The 17,667-nt window shown below is 41.9% G+C and overlaps 1 protein-coding gene across 2 annotated transcripts in view; it reads left to right on the forward strand.

The window, feature by feature from the left end:
• The window catches only part of DGKI (diacylglycerol kinase iota), a 514,485-nt gene that overhangs the window by 364,346 nt on the left and 132,472 nt on the right, over nucleotides 1-17,667 (forward strand). For both annotated transcript variants that reach the window (XM_018046893.1, XM_018046894.1), the window contains exon 21: nucleotides 1,485-1,585. In XM_018046893.1, coding sequence (XP_017902382.1) covers nucleotides 1,485-1,585 — 101 coding nt within the window. The remainder of the gene's footprint in view (nucleotides 1-1,484; nucleotides 1,586-17,667) is intronic.

Consider the following 17,667-nt stretch of genomic DNA (forward strand, 5'->3'; position numbering starts at 1 on the left):
CCCAGCTCTGTCACTCAGTAGCTCTGTGACCTTAAACTCACTTCATGTTCCTGAACCTCAGGCGCCATCTCTGTAGATGGTCACATGGGGATGCGTGATACAAAAGGTCTGTTCTGCATATTCACAAATGTGCTTCAAACCACATCTCCCATCCCAACTTAAATATTCATGTCAGTTTTATTCATCAGTACTCGTTAAGTTGGAATCTGTATGGAGGGAGTTATTATACTTTTCCCTAAAAGGAAGTTTTAGACAAGAGAATGAAATTATTTCTCCTTCTTTCAGAGTTGCAGTGAAATTGTGTATGTGTGGATGCATGTGTGTGTGTGGTGTGTGTGTGTGTGAGGCAGGGGTGGAGGTATCCTGACAATATTTTAAAAGCATCACTCTGCCCTTCTATCCATCTTTGTCCTCTTTCTTCCCTCTCCCTCCCCTTCCTCCTTTCTTCTTCCCTTCCTTTTTTCTTTCTGTCCATATTTTCCTTCCTTTCTTCTTCTCCTTCCAGTCCCTCCCTTCCTGAGGTGAACTGAGGACTGATGCTCTTCTTTCTGCTTTAGTCAGTGGGAACTTTCATCCCATAACACAAGATAGCAGAAGCCACAAAGACAAGTGGGATTGTGTCCTACTAATTTATCGAAGACACGTGCGATTCCATAGTGGTGATGATGTAGATCAAATTATTTCACTCAACTGATGCCCATGATTAAACCATTTTGAAAATCTGAGTTAAAAACACCCAAAGAATCCAGGTGAAAATATTCTGAGGGTAAATAGGATGCTTTAGAAAGTTTGGTATGACCCCCTTTTAACTGTTCACTATCTATCCTGAGCCAGTTTGGATTGAATTCTTTTAAAATGGATGAAATACTTCAGTCTCTTCCTAAAGAATGTATTTTGTGCTTATTTTAACACTTTTTCTCCATTTGGGGGTGCTCAGTGGCGTCATCACAGGCAACGTTTATTTGTAGTTTGCTTTGACTGAGAAATGTTCTCAGGGGGTTTGAGGTGTGCAGAGCCCTTTCTTTTCCAGTCCTGTGCTTTCTGGCTTGTTGGTATGCTGTTCATGTTTTTCTGTATCTTCTCAGAGCCAAGCCATTCTGGGCATATCTGCTAAAGCAGTTCTTTCCAGCTCTACACCACTTCTCACCATTTCAGATTAGCTACATCTAATTTACTGTGGAACTGAACACATGATATTATTGGAGTTTTTAGTAAGTTAGTACTAAAAAAAACAAAAACAAAGGCTCCAGAAGCATTTTCTGCTCATTCCAATGTTATTACCTAAATTCCAGAAACCTGAGGTTTCCAGAGAGGTGTTCTCCAGATAATTGCTGTATTCTGGTCAAGAACCCATAATTCTGGTTTGAGTGTTGACTCTCTTTCTTAGCAGAAAGAGTCAGTATTGCCTTTAGTCCAGCAAGGGGCTTATGACTCTCAGTTCCATGCTCTCCTTGATATCTGACCTCTTGGTTCTTGTTTTGCAGTCCCCAGTCTGTTCCAGACCGCCTAAGGATCCGGGTGAACAAAATCAGTTTACAAGACTATGAAGGATTCCACTACGACAAAGAGAAACTCCGGGAAGCCTGTAAGTTGGAAGTGCCTAAGGGGTGTGATGAGATCAGCTCATTTTCAGTCTTTTGGTCCTCCTTGCTTTGATGGATAGATTCATCTCTGTCCGGAAGTCATGGTTAAAGAAATGTAGGGAAGCATAGTAACACATGAACCCAAAGTGATGCCATATAGGCTGAAGAACATGGAACTAGGAAAGGAAATTAGAATGAAGTAGTTCTGCTCTTGATGCTATGTTAGGATCTCTTGGTTTATTAACCAGCTTAGTCTCAGGTTTACATAAAATGGGAAAAGCAGAAAGTTGGTGACACCCTATGGTATAATAACATCTAGGAAAATCTTAAGACAGCATGCATCCCTTCTTGGAGACTGTGTTACCAATTACTGTCCTCATTCTTCATGCTGGTGTGACAGTTATCTGTGAAGACACTTCCTTCACTTCTAGCTGTTATGTGATTATATGACATCTAAGAAAGATCCGCAGCACTGTAAATGTCAGGGTAAAATGAGTCATTGATGAGGTGCCAGTGCTTCTGAAATCTTAGATTGAGTCAGTGTATGAATGCCTTCTCAATGTTCGTATTTTCCATATGCTTCTTTAAATATATAACCAAGTATTAGTTCACTTTGTTCATCATTTCATATTTATTGGACATTTATTACATTCTAGTCACTATTTTAGATCCATATCTGCATATGATATATGAAGTAATTGGGGAGGGTTGACCAGAAGCAGTTAAGACTATAGGTGTGTTAGATATTAGGGTTCTGGGTTCCTTCTTAACTGTGGGGGCTGATAGTCAAGTTCCATAAAGTTTGAGAAGATGAGGGCCAGTATCCAAGGGCACAGACAGGGATGCCAGCAGAAAGAAGTGTCGTGTAGAACCAGAGATTTATGAACTAAAACTATCTCCAAGTGTGGACCTACCTGCAGGTGTAGAAGATACAGATAGTTAAAACTGGCAGGAATGGAGTAGGGGGTACATTTCTGAGCTTTGATTCTTGAACTTATAATCAGGAGTGTGGTGTATGGGAGGGAAGTCCCAAAATCCAGGACAGTCTCAGGGTGGGCAGGGACTTTGAGATCCGGATAAAGCAAAGAGCATGGATCCATACCGCCACCCCCCAGCCCCCATAGTCCAGACACTGAACCTACCAGCACATCCCGTGTGGCATTTCTCTTTCATCCCCTCACTGCTTCTTCATCTTCTTCAACCCTCTTCATCCCTTCTGTAAATGTCAGTACCCTTTAGCTTCTCCCCAGTCTTCTTACTCCATCCTTCTCTCTTGTTCCCTTTAGTAAGAATGCTTGGAGGTGAAGGAGGAGCAATTCCCTGAACTTCTGCATTTCCCCCTTCTGCCAAGGGCACATTGTATTTTCTAATGTAAATGAGATTACAGACTAGTGCAAAATCTAGGTTAACCTGTAAGGTGGTGGACCTATTTGTTTGCAATGGAATGTGTGGCTACAGTGTAAATTAAACTGCCTTTTAGAGGCTACTAATGATAAAGAATGGTGTTTTATGTTCTTTTCTTACAAACTTCTAAACAAATAGCTTAAGTTTGAAAAATCAGAAAGATCCTGGATCTCAAGCCAGAAGTGTTTTGCAGCTTACAAAGAATCCTGAGGAGAGTCAGTTGGGAGTGGGGAAATATTTGAACTTTTTGACTGAAATGAGATTTGAGGCTTATCTCTAGATTCCAATGATCTATCTTTTCTGGGGCATTATCTGTCCACTATTGCCAGAAGTAATTGTGACTTGAGTTTTTACAAGATGACATTTCCTGGCAAGTGCTCTACTCATCATCTCTTCTGTGATAAAACATCTCTGTGAGGGAACTTCTGATCTGAAATTGGAGGAGGTGATGTGGTATAAATATAAGCCCAATAAATTCAGCCATATCTTGGGACCCCAAAGAACAAAGAAACATTCAAAGAGGGAATTAAAGCATTATCTCATTCTAAAGATTTGAGGAAAACACCATATTAGAAGTAAAAGTGACCAGCTCAGTCATTCTGTTTTTAATAAGTGGTGATGATGCTTCTCAGTTGCAGTTGTTCAGGGAAGTTTGTCCTTGGGGGTTTGTGAATTTATTCTTATTCACTCTCACCCTTTTTCCCTGGCTCCAACTTGCAAGAGACTACAGATGCGCTGGAAGAGCAACAGTTCAAATTGAATACAAAGGGGAAAAACCAGTTCAAATCCAAATGCACAGTGCATACCAAAATAGGTGATTTCAGAAGCGTTAATAAAATGAAATGCAGAGAACACATTTGAGATAAAAGGCACTCTAGGAAGGTGCTCTGACCTGCATCCCAGAAGAACAAAATGGGTGAATCCCACTTTGGTTGTTCATTTATTGTCAACATCCAAGTCTAAACTAGAGCAGTCCTGCATTACTGGTTTAAAAAATTAGTTCTCTTTTTTGATTATACACCAAGTGATTCATCCAGATAGCATGTGGCTGTTTGCCTTTACTGTTTAATAGAATCTTGCTCATGTGTCTGGCTTATAATTCATATTAGATTATAAACTCAGATGTTTGTGTCTTACATAGCCTTGCTTCTCTCTGTAAGGCAGGACTCCATGATAATCACAGAATGGCAGCCCTTTTAATGACTATGTTTATTTTGGCATAGAGAAAATTGGCTATATATTTTAAATACTTCCTATCCCCCTTCCATTAGGCCCAACTGACCTGGCAGCTTCTCCTCTAAAATATAACAATACAGAGAGGTAGAGTTTTTTGCCAGTCTCTCCCTCTGCCCTTGTTGATAAATTTCAGGCTTACTTATAACAGTTAAAGTCTTTTACCCTGGATTTATGAATTATTAATCCTCAAGTTAATGGTTATGATGTCCAAGAGAAGAAATTCTATTCAACTTGAATTAAAATAAAGAGAAAGTGGCCATCTTAAAAATAATTCTTAATGTAAGGCTATAATAATTATAGCAGAAACTCACTCCCATAATCTGAATGAAGTATATAAATGAGTCCTAATAAAGCATATAATCATGTAGTCTAGGCAAAGGATAATCAGTTCAGTTCAGTTCAGTCGCTCAGTCGTGTCTGACTCTTCGTAACCCCATGAATCACAGCACGCCAGGCCTCCCTGTCCATCACCAACTCCCGGAGTTCACTCAGACTCACGTCCATCGAGTCAGTGATGCCATCCAGCCATCTCATCCTCTGTCGTCCCCTTCTTCTCCTGCCCCCAATCCCTCCCAGCATCAGAGTCTTTTCCAATGAGTTAACTCTTCGCATGAGGTGACCAAACTACTAGAGTTTCAGCTTTAGCATCATTCCTTCCAAAGAAATCCCAGGGTTGATCTCCTTCAGAATGGACTGGTTGGATCTCCTTGCAGTCCAAGGGACTCTCAAGAGTCTTCTCCAACACCACAGTTCAAAAGCATCAATTCTTGGGCGCTCAGCCTTCTTCACAGTCCAACTCTCACATCAGTTTTTTTTTTTTAATTTCTCATATTTCTAAGTACAAAAAGTTTCATTGACACATGGCATATTGGTTGGTTGGTATTTAGAATAACTTGATACTGGCCAAGATCTAACTCTGTCTCTGATAAGCTGACTAAACTCTGCTTCTGGCTTCAGCTCCCTCTGTATGTTTGAATGGCCACAATGATTCATATGGGCCTAAAACACAAAAGTAAAAACCAGTTTGAAACTAATTGAAAACAGAGGTAGCCTATAAAGGTTGGTGGTGCTAACATTTTTTGTATATCAAATACAATGTTCAGCCACCCTTTTACAAACAGCATCCAGTACAATGGGTATTATCTGCCCATTTACAATTTAGTAGATCTATATAGTTATAATATCTCAGTATATTATCTGACTGATGATTATGGCTAGTTAAATATTTAGGCAGTTGTTCTAAGGGGCTTTCCTCATCTTCTGTTTAATGATTTAGTAAAAGACTCGAAATGTTTGGGTTTGCATCTTGCTTGCAACCTTGACAGAGTAATTTTACTGATGACCGAATCTCTCATCTCTCAAATGAGAATATAATTGCAGCCTCGTAGGGTGCTGAGGGTTAAATATAATGTTGTATATGAAGCCCATGCTGCACAGCCTGGCAACATTAGCAAGTTTTCCCAAAATGGTTACTCTGATTGTTGGGGTTGCTGTTATGAAAGACACTGCTGGCATTGCCCTTCAATCTACAGCTCTGAAAGTCAGGCTCAGAGCTGCTGCCCTGTTTTTATGTATCTTCTCACCAAATTGCACACATCATTGCCACCTTCCAACTCACTTCAAAAAGAGGATTAAAAACACTAGGATATATTACAGAAAGAAAATATAAGTAACCATTTGATTTACTTTTATTTGGGATGGCCGTGATGGCCAGATATTTCTACTTATGAAATCCTTATTTAGAGATCAGGTCAGATATCTACAAACTCTCTTAAGTCCCTATACATTTTCTTAAGTGCATCAGCTGTTATCCATCACAGAATATTTAAAAACAAACTTTACTTTTGAATAATTTTAGATTTACACAAAAGTTACAAGGATGGTACTAGGAATTCCTGTGTACCTCTTACCCAGTTTTTCTTGTTAAACATTTTATATTTTCATAGTGTATTTGTCAAAGAAACTGATATGGCTTTATTACTGTTAACTAATCCCAGGGCTCTCTGTTCTGGGATCTAATCCAGGGTACCACAGGCCTCTGGTTGGCTTGGCTCCCCAGGCACCCCTGGTCTCTGGCCGTTTCTGTCTTTCCTCCCCTCACATCCCCCATGATGTTGCTTGTCTTGAGGAATACAGGCCAGTGTCCTGCACAATATCGCCTATTGTGGTTTCTCTGTTGTTTTACTTATAATTAGGTTAGAGTCATAGGTTTTTGGAAAGAACCCTACAGAGGTAAAGTACTCTTCCCCATCACATCAGGGGTTACCTGATGCCCACACAACATGTCTGGTGATGGTAACCACCTGATGCCCACATTTCATGCCTCGTGATGGCAACCTGATGTCCTGGTAGGCTGTATCGGCCAGGTTTCTCCACTGTAAAGTTACTGTCTTTTTCCATTCCCTTTGCCATTCTTTGTGAGTCACCGTACTTTACTCATCTTCAAAACAGGAGAATATGGATCGTTGGATTTTTTTTATTGTTTCCAGCTTTTATGTTTGACTCACTTGCCTTTGATAAACATGCCAAAATGCTGGAGCCATTCACAAATCGATGCATCCATGGTTCCAAAAACTATCCATTTGTGCCAGTTACATGCTGGATCTCACCCTAAATGCCAGGCACTGCAAGATGAAATCAGGGCATGTAATGTTACAGTGTCATTTATTCAGTACTCATGTATTGAGTGGTTTCACTGAGCAAACAGTGGTGGAAAAAGAAAAGCAGAAATAATCCCTGACTTGCAGGAGCTTTTCCTTATAAGATGAGGATTATGATAGAGCCATGGAAACACTATGTGTCTGTTTCCTTAGTAAACAACATTTACATAGCTGCAGGAAGGGATGGAATATATAAGCAAGGATGACAAAAGCCAGGCTAACCACTGATTAGTTGAGTAACCTTGGGCAATGCATTCACCTTCTTTAGGCTTCAGTTGTCTTATCTCCTAAATGCAGTGGTTAAACTCCATATTTCCTCAGAACATACTGTATCATAATAAATGTTTAGCCCTATAGAAATTACACAGGACTGAAAATTTTTCCTCCCGATGTGTTTACTTAGGAAAGTTTTTAAAGCTCCAGCATCATTCATTGTAGTGATTGCAAGTGTCAAAATGCGTTGTGCATTTTGCTTTGAGTTTGCCAAGAACATGGATTTTCCCCCCTATCGATTGCTTCATCTAAAATTGAATCTTTCCCCCTCATTTAACAAGTTGACAACAGGCTTGTTCAGTGGAGATTAGACCTCCATTTGGTGGATGTAGATGTTCCATTTTGCAGTCTGTCTGAGGAGTTAAATGATGTCAGTCTGTCCCCTGAAGGACACCGTCCATTCCTTTGCCAGTGTTTATGCTTATTTCTATTTTCATGAGTTGAAATTTACTCAAGAGCTCTGTGTTTAGTTTCCTTTACTGTTCTACCCTATCTCCTGTCTGTATCTTCTGTTTACCCTCAATAAAAAGTGTGTGTGTGTGTGTGAGTTGCTCAGTTGTGTCCAACTCTTTGCAACCCCATGGACTGTATAGCCCACCAGGCTCCTCTGTCCATGGAGTTATCCAGGCAAGGATACTAGAGTTGGTAGCCATTCCCTTCTCCAGGGGATCTTCCCTCTTGACCCAGGGATCAAACCCAGGTCTCTTGCACTGCAGGCAGATTCTTTACCATCTCAGCCACCAGGGAAGCACATATATACAGAAACTGAGGTCCAAAAAACTTAAGGAAAATGTTTAAGGGTCTGACATTCTGATACTTATTTAATCACTATGCTTCTTATTTTTTTTCAGGACTAGTTATTTTCTTTTATAAAATATTTTTAATAGCATATTTGTTTTTAAATCTTTAGCAGCACTGTCTCAAATGCTTTTTTATATTTAAACTGATATTCTCTTAAGTGACCAGACTCTGGTTTGTTGGACAAGTTTCTGTTTCTGAATCTTCCTCAACGCCCCCCCCCCCCAAATAAATCATCCGTTCATAAGTTCAGCTTGTATTGGATTGGCTGAAAAGGTCACTTAGGTTTTTCTGTAAGATCTTAAGGCAAAACCCCAAAAGAACAGTTTGGCCAACCCAATGTTTATTGGCTACTTCCCATATTTCAGATGATGGGGATACTGAAAAGTGCCTGCCCTCATACGGCTTATACTCCATTTGAGAGACAGATAAGTGAATAAATTGTATAATACGTCAGTAAATTCCATCAAGGGAAATAGAGAAAGTGATACAGCATCCTGTTTTTGCTAAGGTGATCAGGGAGGGACTTGCTGAAAAGGTGGCATTTAAGCAGAGACTTGAAAGTAAAGTTTGAATGCACACCAGAGTATGTGAGGGAAGAGTGTTTCTGGGCAGAGGGAGTAGCCAGTGCTAAGGTCCTGTGATGCCAACCCCTTTGGACTATTTAAGGTACAAGGAAATCCATGTGGCTGGTATCTCGTTAGTTGAGTAGAGAAAGGTACGAAGTGGTTTTGAAGTTGTAAGAAAGCGCTGGCGCACGGAGGGGGCTTGTTGGCTATGGAGAGGCTTCGGGTTTTATTCAGAATGTAATGAGAAGGTCCAGGAATTATTTGAGAAGGAGTTTCACATGTCTGCACTAATACTGAATAGTTCTAGCTGCTGAGTGGAGAACTGACTGCTGGATTGTGGAAGTAGAATTCAGGGCACCAGATACAAGACCTACAGGACATTCCAAGTGATATGTATGCTGAAAGTTGAGGGAAGTTAAAGCAGCAGAATTGGTGTCTGTTTTGGAGATAATCCTGGTAAGATCAAAGGATGGTTTAGCTGTACCATGTAGGAGGAAAGGGTGATTCAAGGATGCCTCTGAGGTTTTGACCTCAGCAATAGCTCAGTTGGTAGAGAATCGCCTGCAACATAGGAGACCCTGGTTTGATTCCTGGGTCGGGAAGATCTGCTGGAGAAGGGATAGGCTACCCACCCCAGTATTCTTGGGCTTCCCTTGTGGCTCAGCTGGTAAAAAATCCACCTGCAATGCAGGAGATCTGGGCTTGATTCCTGGGTTGGGAAAGTCCCCTGGAGAAGGGAAAGGCTAACCACTCCAGTATTCTGGCCTGGAGAATTCCATGGACTGTAAAGTCCATGGGGTCACAAAGAGTCAGACAACTGAGCAACTTGCACTTTCACTTTCAACTTGGGGTATAGAGGTAGGGCTGACATAGAAGACCCAAGTGCAGCCAAGAAGCACAGAGTGAGCTAGTAAAATCCAAAAAACTGGGGAGCTTGTCAGTTGAAGGCCAAGAGAGGAATAAATTCTTTTATTTTATAAAAGAAGAGTGACAATGGTGTCAAATGCTCTGTGGAGGTGGAAGGTGATGCGCGCTATGAACTGGCCATTGGATTTGAGTAAAGGGTGGTTATTAGTAACCTCACAAGAGGTTGTAGAGGAAAGAAGCTGAATGGAGTAGGTTCAGGTACAAGTGGGAGCAAAGGAATTGCTTCCATGTAGATCTCCCTTCTGAACTGTTTAAATGGAAAGGAGAAATGGAAGAGGGGGCTGGATATGGAATCAAGGGAGGATCTTTTTTTGTTTTGTTTTCTGATTAGTAAGCTAGTTCAGCTCCATGGACTGGTGTGTGTGCTCATGGGCCAGTCCAGGAGAGAGTGAGAACTTGAATCAGGAGAGAGAGGGCCAGGTACAGGAGCGATGCCTTGGCATATCCAAAAATGGGGTCCAGTGCACAGTGGAGGGATGGGGCAAGTCCCCCAGAGGATACAAGGGAAGATAGAGGAGTAGGTGCGAGGCATGTAGGTGGGGGATTTGGTACCAAGAAGAGGAAGGAGTTATATTCTGATTACTTTTATTTTCTCAGTGACATAAGAAGCAAGCAAGTTAATGGTAGGGAAGGGAAGTGTGTCAGTGGTCAAGGAAAAAAGAGTTTGAAAGAGTCACTTGAAGAGCTGTACAGTGAGTGGCCTGGGAAGATGCCGAGCTATATGGTAAATTTGGAACCTTGAACTCCTTGGCTTTTCGAAAGCACCAAAACCCTGATTTGTCAGTTTCTGGGGATCTTCTTGACTTATACATGAGTGTACTCCTTGTCTTACAAGACTCAAATGCCAGGGGGATATTAGACTGAAGGATAATGATCTTATTTTTAATATAATCCCCTTCGTTATCTAACCTTATGATCCAAAGCCTTGCTTTGTTTACAAGAAAGTAAGAAGTGATTCCAGAGCTTTGCTTTATTAGATGCTAATGATGTTAGGTCTCAGACAAGGAAGTAGCCTGAAGTGTTGATATTATTGTTGTTTTTCAGTTGCTAAGTCGTGTCTGAGGCTTTGCAACTCCATGGACTGCAGCACACCAGGCTTCCCTGTCCTTCACTGTCTCCCAGAGTTTGCTCAAACTCATGTCCACTGAGTCAGTGATGCCATCCAACCATCTCATCCTCGGTCACCCCATTCTCCTGCCCTCAATCTTTCCCAGCATCACAGTGTTTCCCAATGAGTCGGCTCTTTCCATCAGGTAACCCAAGTATTAGACCTTCAGCATCATTCCTTCCAATGAATATTCAGAGTTGATTTCCTTAAAAATTGATTGGTTTGATCTCCTTGCTGTCCAAGGGACCCTCAAGAGTCTTCTCCAACACCGCAGTTCAAAAGCATCAATCCTTTGGTGCCCAGCCTTCTCTATGGTTCATCTGTCACATCTGTACATGACTACTGGAAAAACCATAGCTTTGACTGGATGCACCTTTGTCAGCAAAGTGATGTCTCTGCTTTTTAATACACTGTCAAGGTTTGTCATACTTTTCCTTCCAAGAAGCAAGCATGTTTTAATTTTGTGGCTACTACAGTCATCATCCACAGTGATTTTGGAGCCCAAGAATATAAAATCTATCACTGTTGCCACTTTCCTCCCTTCTATTTGCCATGAAGTAATGGGACCAGATGCCATGATCTTAGTTTTTTGAATGTTGTCTTAAGCCAGCTTTTTCACTCTCCTCTTTCACCTTCATCAAGAGGCTCTTTAGTTCCTCTTCGCTTTCTGCCATTAGAGTGTTACAATATATGAAGGTGTTGATATTTCTCCTGACAATCTTGATTCCAACTTGTGATTCATCCAGCCTGGCATTTTGCATGAGGTACTCTGCATATAAGTTAAATAAGCAAGGTGACAATATACAGCCTTGACGTACTCATTTCCTGATTTGGAACCAGTCTGTTGTTCCATGTCCAGTTCTAACTGTGGCTTCTTGACTTGTATACAGGTTTCTCAGGAGGCAGGTAAGGTGGTCAGATACTCACATCTCTTTAAGAACCTTCCTCATTTTGTTGTGATCCACACAGTCAAAGGCTTTAGCATAGTCAATGAAGCAGAAGTCGATATTTTTTTAGGAATTCCCTTCCTTTTTCTATGATCCAGTGATTGTTGGCAATTTGATCTCAAGTTCCTCTGCCTTTTCTAAATCCAGCTTGTACATCTGAAAGTTCTCGGTTCACATACTGTTGAAGCCTAGCATGAAGGATTTTGAACATTACCTTGCTAGCATGTGAAATGAGCACAGTTGTATGGTAGTTTGAGCAGTCTTTGGCATTGCCTTTCTTTAGGATTGCAATGAAAACTGACCTTTTCCAGTCCTGTGACCACTGCTGGGTTTTCCAAATTTGCTGTCGAGTGCAGTACATTAGCATCATCTTTTAGGATTTTAAATAGGTGTAATCCTGTTGCCTGTTGCTTTGTTCGTAATAATGCTTCCTACAGCCCACTTAACTTCACGCTCCAAGATGTCTGGCTATAGATGAGTGACCACACCATCAAGGTTATCCCAGGCTCTAAGACCTTTTTTGAATAGTTCTTCTGTGTATTCTTGCCACCTCTTAATCTCTTCTGTTAGGTTCTTGCCATTTTGAGACCCATCATTTGGCAGTATATTCTTAAGTCTTGCCCAAAAGAATATTTTTCCTTTTGGTTGGTTTATACCATGTACCCACTGCCCCCAGCCCGCCCCCACCCCCACCACACACACACACAGGCAAATAATGACTAATTCTCACTGCTTATAGAAAAGCTTAGTCTGTTTTGTTGTTACCTTCCCAGGTCACCAACTCTGGTATATGAACTCAGATGGTTGTTACATTTCTTTTTGAAGACTTTCTTCTAAGAGCTTTGTATGGACTTATTACTTTTTCATTCATCATGTTAATATGTGGGTGGTGTGCTGTTAGCCACAGCAGAGTCACCACTCTTATTATAATATTTAATAATAAATAACACTTAAGAGTCTTCATTATGCTTCATAGTTTACAGAATGCTGTTGCATACACTGTCCAATGGTCACTGTTACAGGGACGCTTCCAGCGGTGGCCTCACACAGACTCACGTAGCTGCAACAGGATTGTAATAAGAATTTACACCTTCTCTCTTGTAACCCAGTATACCTTCTAATACACAGTTCCCCTTCTTTGTAAAGACATAGCTGTGCACTTACAGAAATGTGATGTGCTTTCAGGAAGAAATTTGGGATCATAGTTCTTGTTCTTGGTTGGGTTCCCTGGGAAACACACTTTGAGACTTTTGAGCTTAATGTGTAGGAAGTTCACTGGAGACGCTCCAAGAGGAGGATGAACGTGGAGAGCGAGGAGTAGAACTGGGCCGAGGAACAAACTGAGCCGTGATGCGACTGTAACAGAGCACTCCCCGGACATTTGGACCTGGGATGGCCATTGAGAATGGTCCCAACCGAGGCAAGGGTTACTGGCGAGTGTTCAGGCTGTCCGCAGGGAGGAAGCAAGCCGTGGGTGAGGTCATGTTCTTCTTAGAGAGGGACTCAGCTGTGAGCTGTCAGCAGAGCAAGCACTTTCAGCAGCTGAGAGAATGAGGGCTTCAGTTCCATCGCGGGTCTGAAAGGCCAGTGTGGGAAACATATCTGTTCTGCAGTCACCGTCTGGTTTGCATAACCTGGCACCTGCTTTTGAACTCACCCAAATCCTTGAGTCCATTCATTCACTCCATGTGACAACTATTTATTGAGCACTTACTATGTACCAAACTGTTCTAGGTACTAGGAATTAGGCTCATGCATCACTAACCTCCAAGTTTCTCTCTTTGTAGTATCTTTTGGCCTGTGCTTGCATATTCAGTCGTATCCGACTCTTTGTGACCCCACAGACTGTAGCCAGCCAGGCTCCTTTGTCCCTGGGATTATCCTAGCAAGGATACTGGAATAAGTTGCCCTTTCTTCTTCCAGGGGATCTTCCTGACTCAGGAGTGAACCCAAGTCTCCTGAGGCTCTTGCATTGGCAGGTGGATTCTTTACCACTTGAGCCACCTAGAAAGCCCAACCTCCCAGCTATTCCAAATTCAGGGTATTGGAATATAAGCTAATTGCTTTCTTTAGATGTTTCAGAATGAGCTAAGGAAAATGGAAGACTAAAATGTTAATGCTGACCTTTTCTTAAAGGTTCTGTTTGCCCAAACTACTATCAATCTAAATAATTCCCCATTTGGAATTTGAGTAATTAAAACTGGAAACTTAAACACAGAGTAATATAAATTTCAGGCTATTTCTAGCCAAACATTGTAGTCAGAGATAGCATGATAGTTTGATCTTCAGCAGGTTGGATATTTTTTCTGTATGTTGATCCAGTTTATGGGTAAAGATACTGAACTAAACAGAACCAAGGACAGAAATGTATGCTGGTCTGAAAATAACCTCTTTGTAGATTGATTCAGAACCACAATTTTATTTGCTCATTACAGAGATAAAGCGTCAGGCCTTCCAAGTTCATACTGGTGGAAAGCACTCTTTAATTCTTACTGGGCTTCCCAAATCCCTGGTGCACTGCGTTTCTTCCGGAGTCACTGATAAGCAGGACTGGAGTGTTCCCTTGGTTGTTGGATGCTGGCAGTGTGTTTTCTTAGAGGCCACCATAGTTCACATTGCTACATGGCAGTTGTCTACATCATTTACTCTTTGCTTCCACAGAGAGACTTGGGCCTCTACAGCAGATCTTAGGACATCTTCTGTGACTAATCTTCACGTGTACCCAGTCAGCTCAGTTCAGAGCTGCCTGACTGAATGGTCCTTCAGCATCTGTCAGTGACCTTTCCCATCACCATCATGTGTAATGGACAGTAGCATGTTAAACTTGTGAAAGAGATGTGAACCAGTGTCTCTAAACATCATTTTGAGTATAGTATTGAAATTTTGAGTATGGTTATGAATCCTTGCTTTTGAGCACTTAATATTCCATCTTGATTTTCATGTGTGTTTGGATAGCCAAACCACGTAGCCAGCATTTTCATGTCACTGTTAAGTACTCGTTGGTGGTTTAGCCCCTAAGTTGTGTCCGACTCTTGTGACCACACGGACTGTAGCGCTCTGTGCATGGGATTCTCCGGGCAAGAATACTGGAGTGGGTTGCCATTTCCTTCTTTGGGGCATCTTCCCGACCCAGGAATTGAACCTGGATCTCCTGCATTGCAAGTAGATTCTTTACCAGCTGAGCTACAAGGGAAGCCCTCCCTCCCAAATGCTGGAGTGCTGGCAGTAAATTATCAGTGGTGGTTCTTCCCCGTATCCAGGAATTTTGCAAATATTACTTTCTGAATGAACGTACCTGGACAAAAATTACGTTATTTTCCAATGTCCATTGTCAGGCGCCTTCTGGAACCTCACAGTTAAATGCTTCTGTCATATTTAACACTGGCAGTGCATTCCAAGGAATTTTATAAACCACCTTGTTGTACTAGAATTTCATTGTATCAGACACTAGAAATCTTCATTGAAATGAAATTCCTTTCATCAAAAATAGAACTTTACATCATTGTCAGTAAACTTTCAGATATGACACTTTCTAGACCTTTGGTTTCTGTTATTAATTAGAAGACCGTATTCAGACTTTTGGGTTTCCCTGGTGGCTCAGATGGTAAAGCATCTGCCTGCAATGCAAGAGACCTAGGTTTGATCCCTGGGTTAGGAAGACCCCCCCGGAGGAGGGCATGACAACCCACTCCAGTATTCTTGCCTGGAAAATCCTCATGTACAGAGAAGCCTGGTGGGCTACTGTGCAGGGGGTCGCAAAGAGTCAAACGTGACTGAGTGACTAAACACGTTGGGCCTTTTCCCTTTATTTGCTCCTGGATTATTACTAGTAATGTGTTCAGTCTCTCAGTTGTGTCCAACTCTTTGTGACCCCATGAACTGTAGCCTGCTAGGCTTTTTAGTCTGTGGAGATTTCCACACAAGAATATTGGAAATGGGCTGCCATTTCCTACTCCATTTAGCAGTAATACATGAACCACATTTATCCAAAGTAGGAAAAAAGAAAGCTCATGCAATGTTAAACATATTAGCCTTGATTGAGTTGCATTCTCCCTGACCCCTTTCATCTCTTCAGAAAACTGCTTCAACGTCTTTTTTGTTTGTTTGTTTGTTTGTTTTTCTTTTTTTTGTTTTTTTTTTTTTTAGTTTTTTATTTTTAAAATTTTAAAATCTTTAATTCTTACATGCGTTCCCAAACATGAACCCCCCTCCCACCTCCCTCCCCATAACATCTCTCTGGGTCATCCCCATGCACCAGCCCCAAGCATGCTGTATCCTGTGTCAGACATAGACTGGCGATTCAATTCTTACATGATAGTATACATGTTAGAATGCCATTCTCCCAAATCATCCCACCCTCTCCCTCTGAGTCCAAAAGTCCTGAACTTCTCTTTCTTACCTATTCTTCTCCATTCATCATGTGCTGTATGCTGATGACTGGAAAGATAAGAAGAAAAGAATCAGTGACTCTTATTTCCCGAGATGACTTGGTCTGAGCCTTGGGTGGATGTCTGGGGAGTGACAATCTCCCCTTCTCTCCCCCCTCACTCTGAAAGTGAAAGTTGCTCAGTCGTGTCTGACTCTTTGTGACCTCATGGACTATACAGTCCTTGGAATTCTCCAGGCCAGAATACTGGAGTGGGTAGCTGTTCTCTTCTCCAGGGGATCTTCCCAACTCAGATATCAAACCCAGGTCTCCCACATTGCAGGTGAATTTTTTACTAGCTGAGCCACAAGGGAAGCCCAAGAATACTGGAGTGGGTAGCCTATCCCTTCTCCAGCAGGTCTTCCTGACCCAGGAGTTGAACCAGAGTCTCCTGTGTTGCAGGCAGATTCTTTACCAACTGAGCTATCAGGGAAGCCCCCTACCTGCTTGTTATTCTCCAAACTTGAGAATATTCTTTTCCCCAATTCTGCCTATAACAACATTCTAACTCTGAAGTCCCTTTCAGATATTTTAGGTGTTATCAGTTGCCTTTGAGGCATTTATAAATGCGTCTTATCAACCATCTTTCCAAGGGCCACTTACTTTTTTGTTATTTCTATTCTCTCTCCCTCCCCAGCCTCCCTCTCTCCTGCCTTCTTGGTTTTCCCACCCTCCCTCTAGCTCAGCAGGCCCCAGTCTGCTGTGTTGTCACCAAGTGTGTGCTGCTGCTGCTGCTGCTGCCAAGTCACTTTAGTCGTGTCCAACTCTGGCGACCCCATAGATGGCAGCCCACCAGGCTCCCCCGTCGCTGGGATTCTCCAGGCAAGAACACTGGAGTGGGTTGCCATTTCCTTCTCCAGTGCATGAAAGCGAAAAGTGAAAGTGAAGTCGCTCAGTCGTGTTCGACTCTTAGTGACCCCATGGACTGTAGCCTACCAGGCTCCTCTGTCCATGGGACTTTTCAGGCAAGAGTACTAGAGTGGGGTGCCATTGCCTTCTCTGAACCAAGTGTGTGAGAAGGTGGTAACCGCCATGGCCACTCTAAATCCCCTTTAAATCCCACTCTAAATTCCTTTCTCTCTCACCATCCGGTTGATTATGGAGCTGGCTTGTCATATCTCCTTCATGTGTCTCTCTAGCCTTTACTGTCCCTCCTCTGTTCCAGACTCTAGCGTCGCTCATTTCATTTACTGCTCTAGCTTCCTAACTCACCTTCCTGCCACTCGCCTTGTTTTCCAGTAATTTGCCTTCCACATTGCCAAAGGATTCTCTAATATGTTGTCAAAGAAAAATTGCACAGAAAAGTTAAACAGCCGAGGAAGACTTTATTCAAGACTGTTGCAACAGGGGTCAGGACAATGGCAGTGGGGAAAGAAAGTGAACTCTGCTGGAACAAAAGACCTAGACTTTTCAAGAACTGGGGTGAACAAGTGGAAAAATACTGGAGGACTTGAGTCAATTTGATTAGGCTGTCTGTGTTTGCTAATTGTCACTTATTAGCCACCTGTTGAGGCTGGGAATAGGAGTACTCTCATGAATGATTATATTTCTTTTTTTTTTTTTTTTTTTTTGGTTTATTTTTCATGTATCTGTTTCCAGATTTTTTTTTTAAATTCATCTTGTTTCTTTCATTTTTTTGTTATTTTTTGGCCATGTCACGTGGCCTGTGGAATCTCAGTTCCCTAACCAGGGCTTGAACCTGGGCACCCTATAGTGGAAGCATGGAGTCCTAACCA

Source organism: Capra hircus, chromosome 4, assembly GCF_001704415.2.
Source record: "Capra hircus breed San Clemente chromosome 4, ASM170441v1, whole genome shotgun sequence".
Classification (NCBI taxonomy): Eukaryota; Metazoa; Chordata; class Mammalia; order Artiodactyla; family Bovidae; genus Capra; species Capra hircus.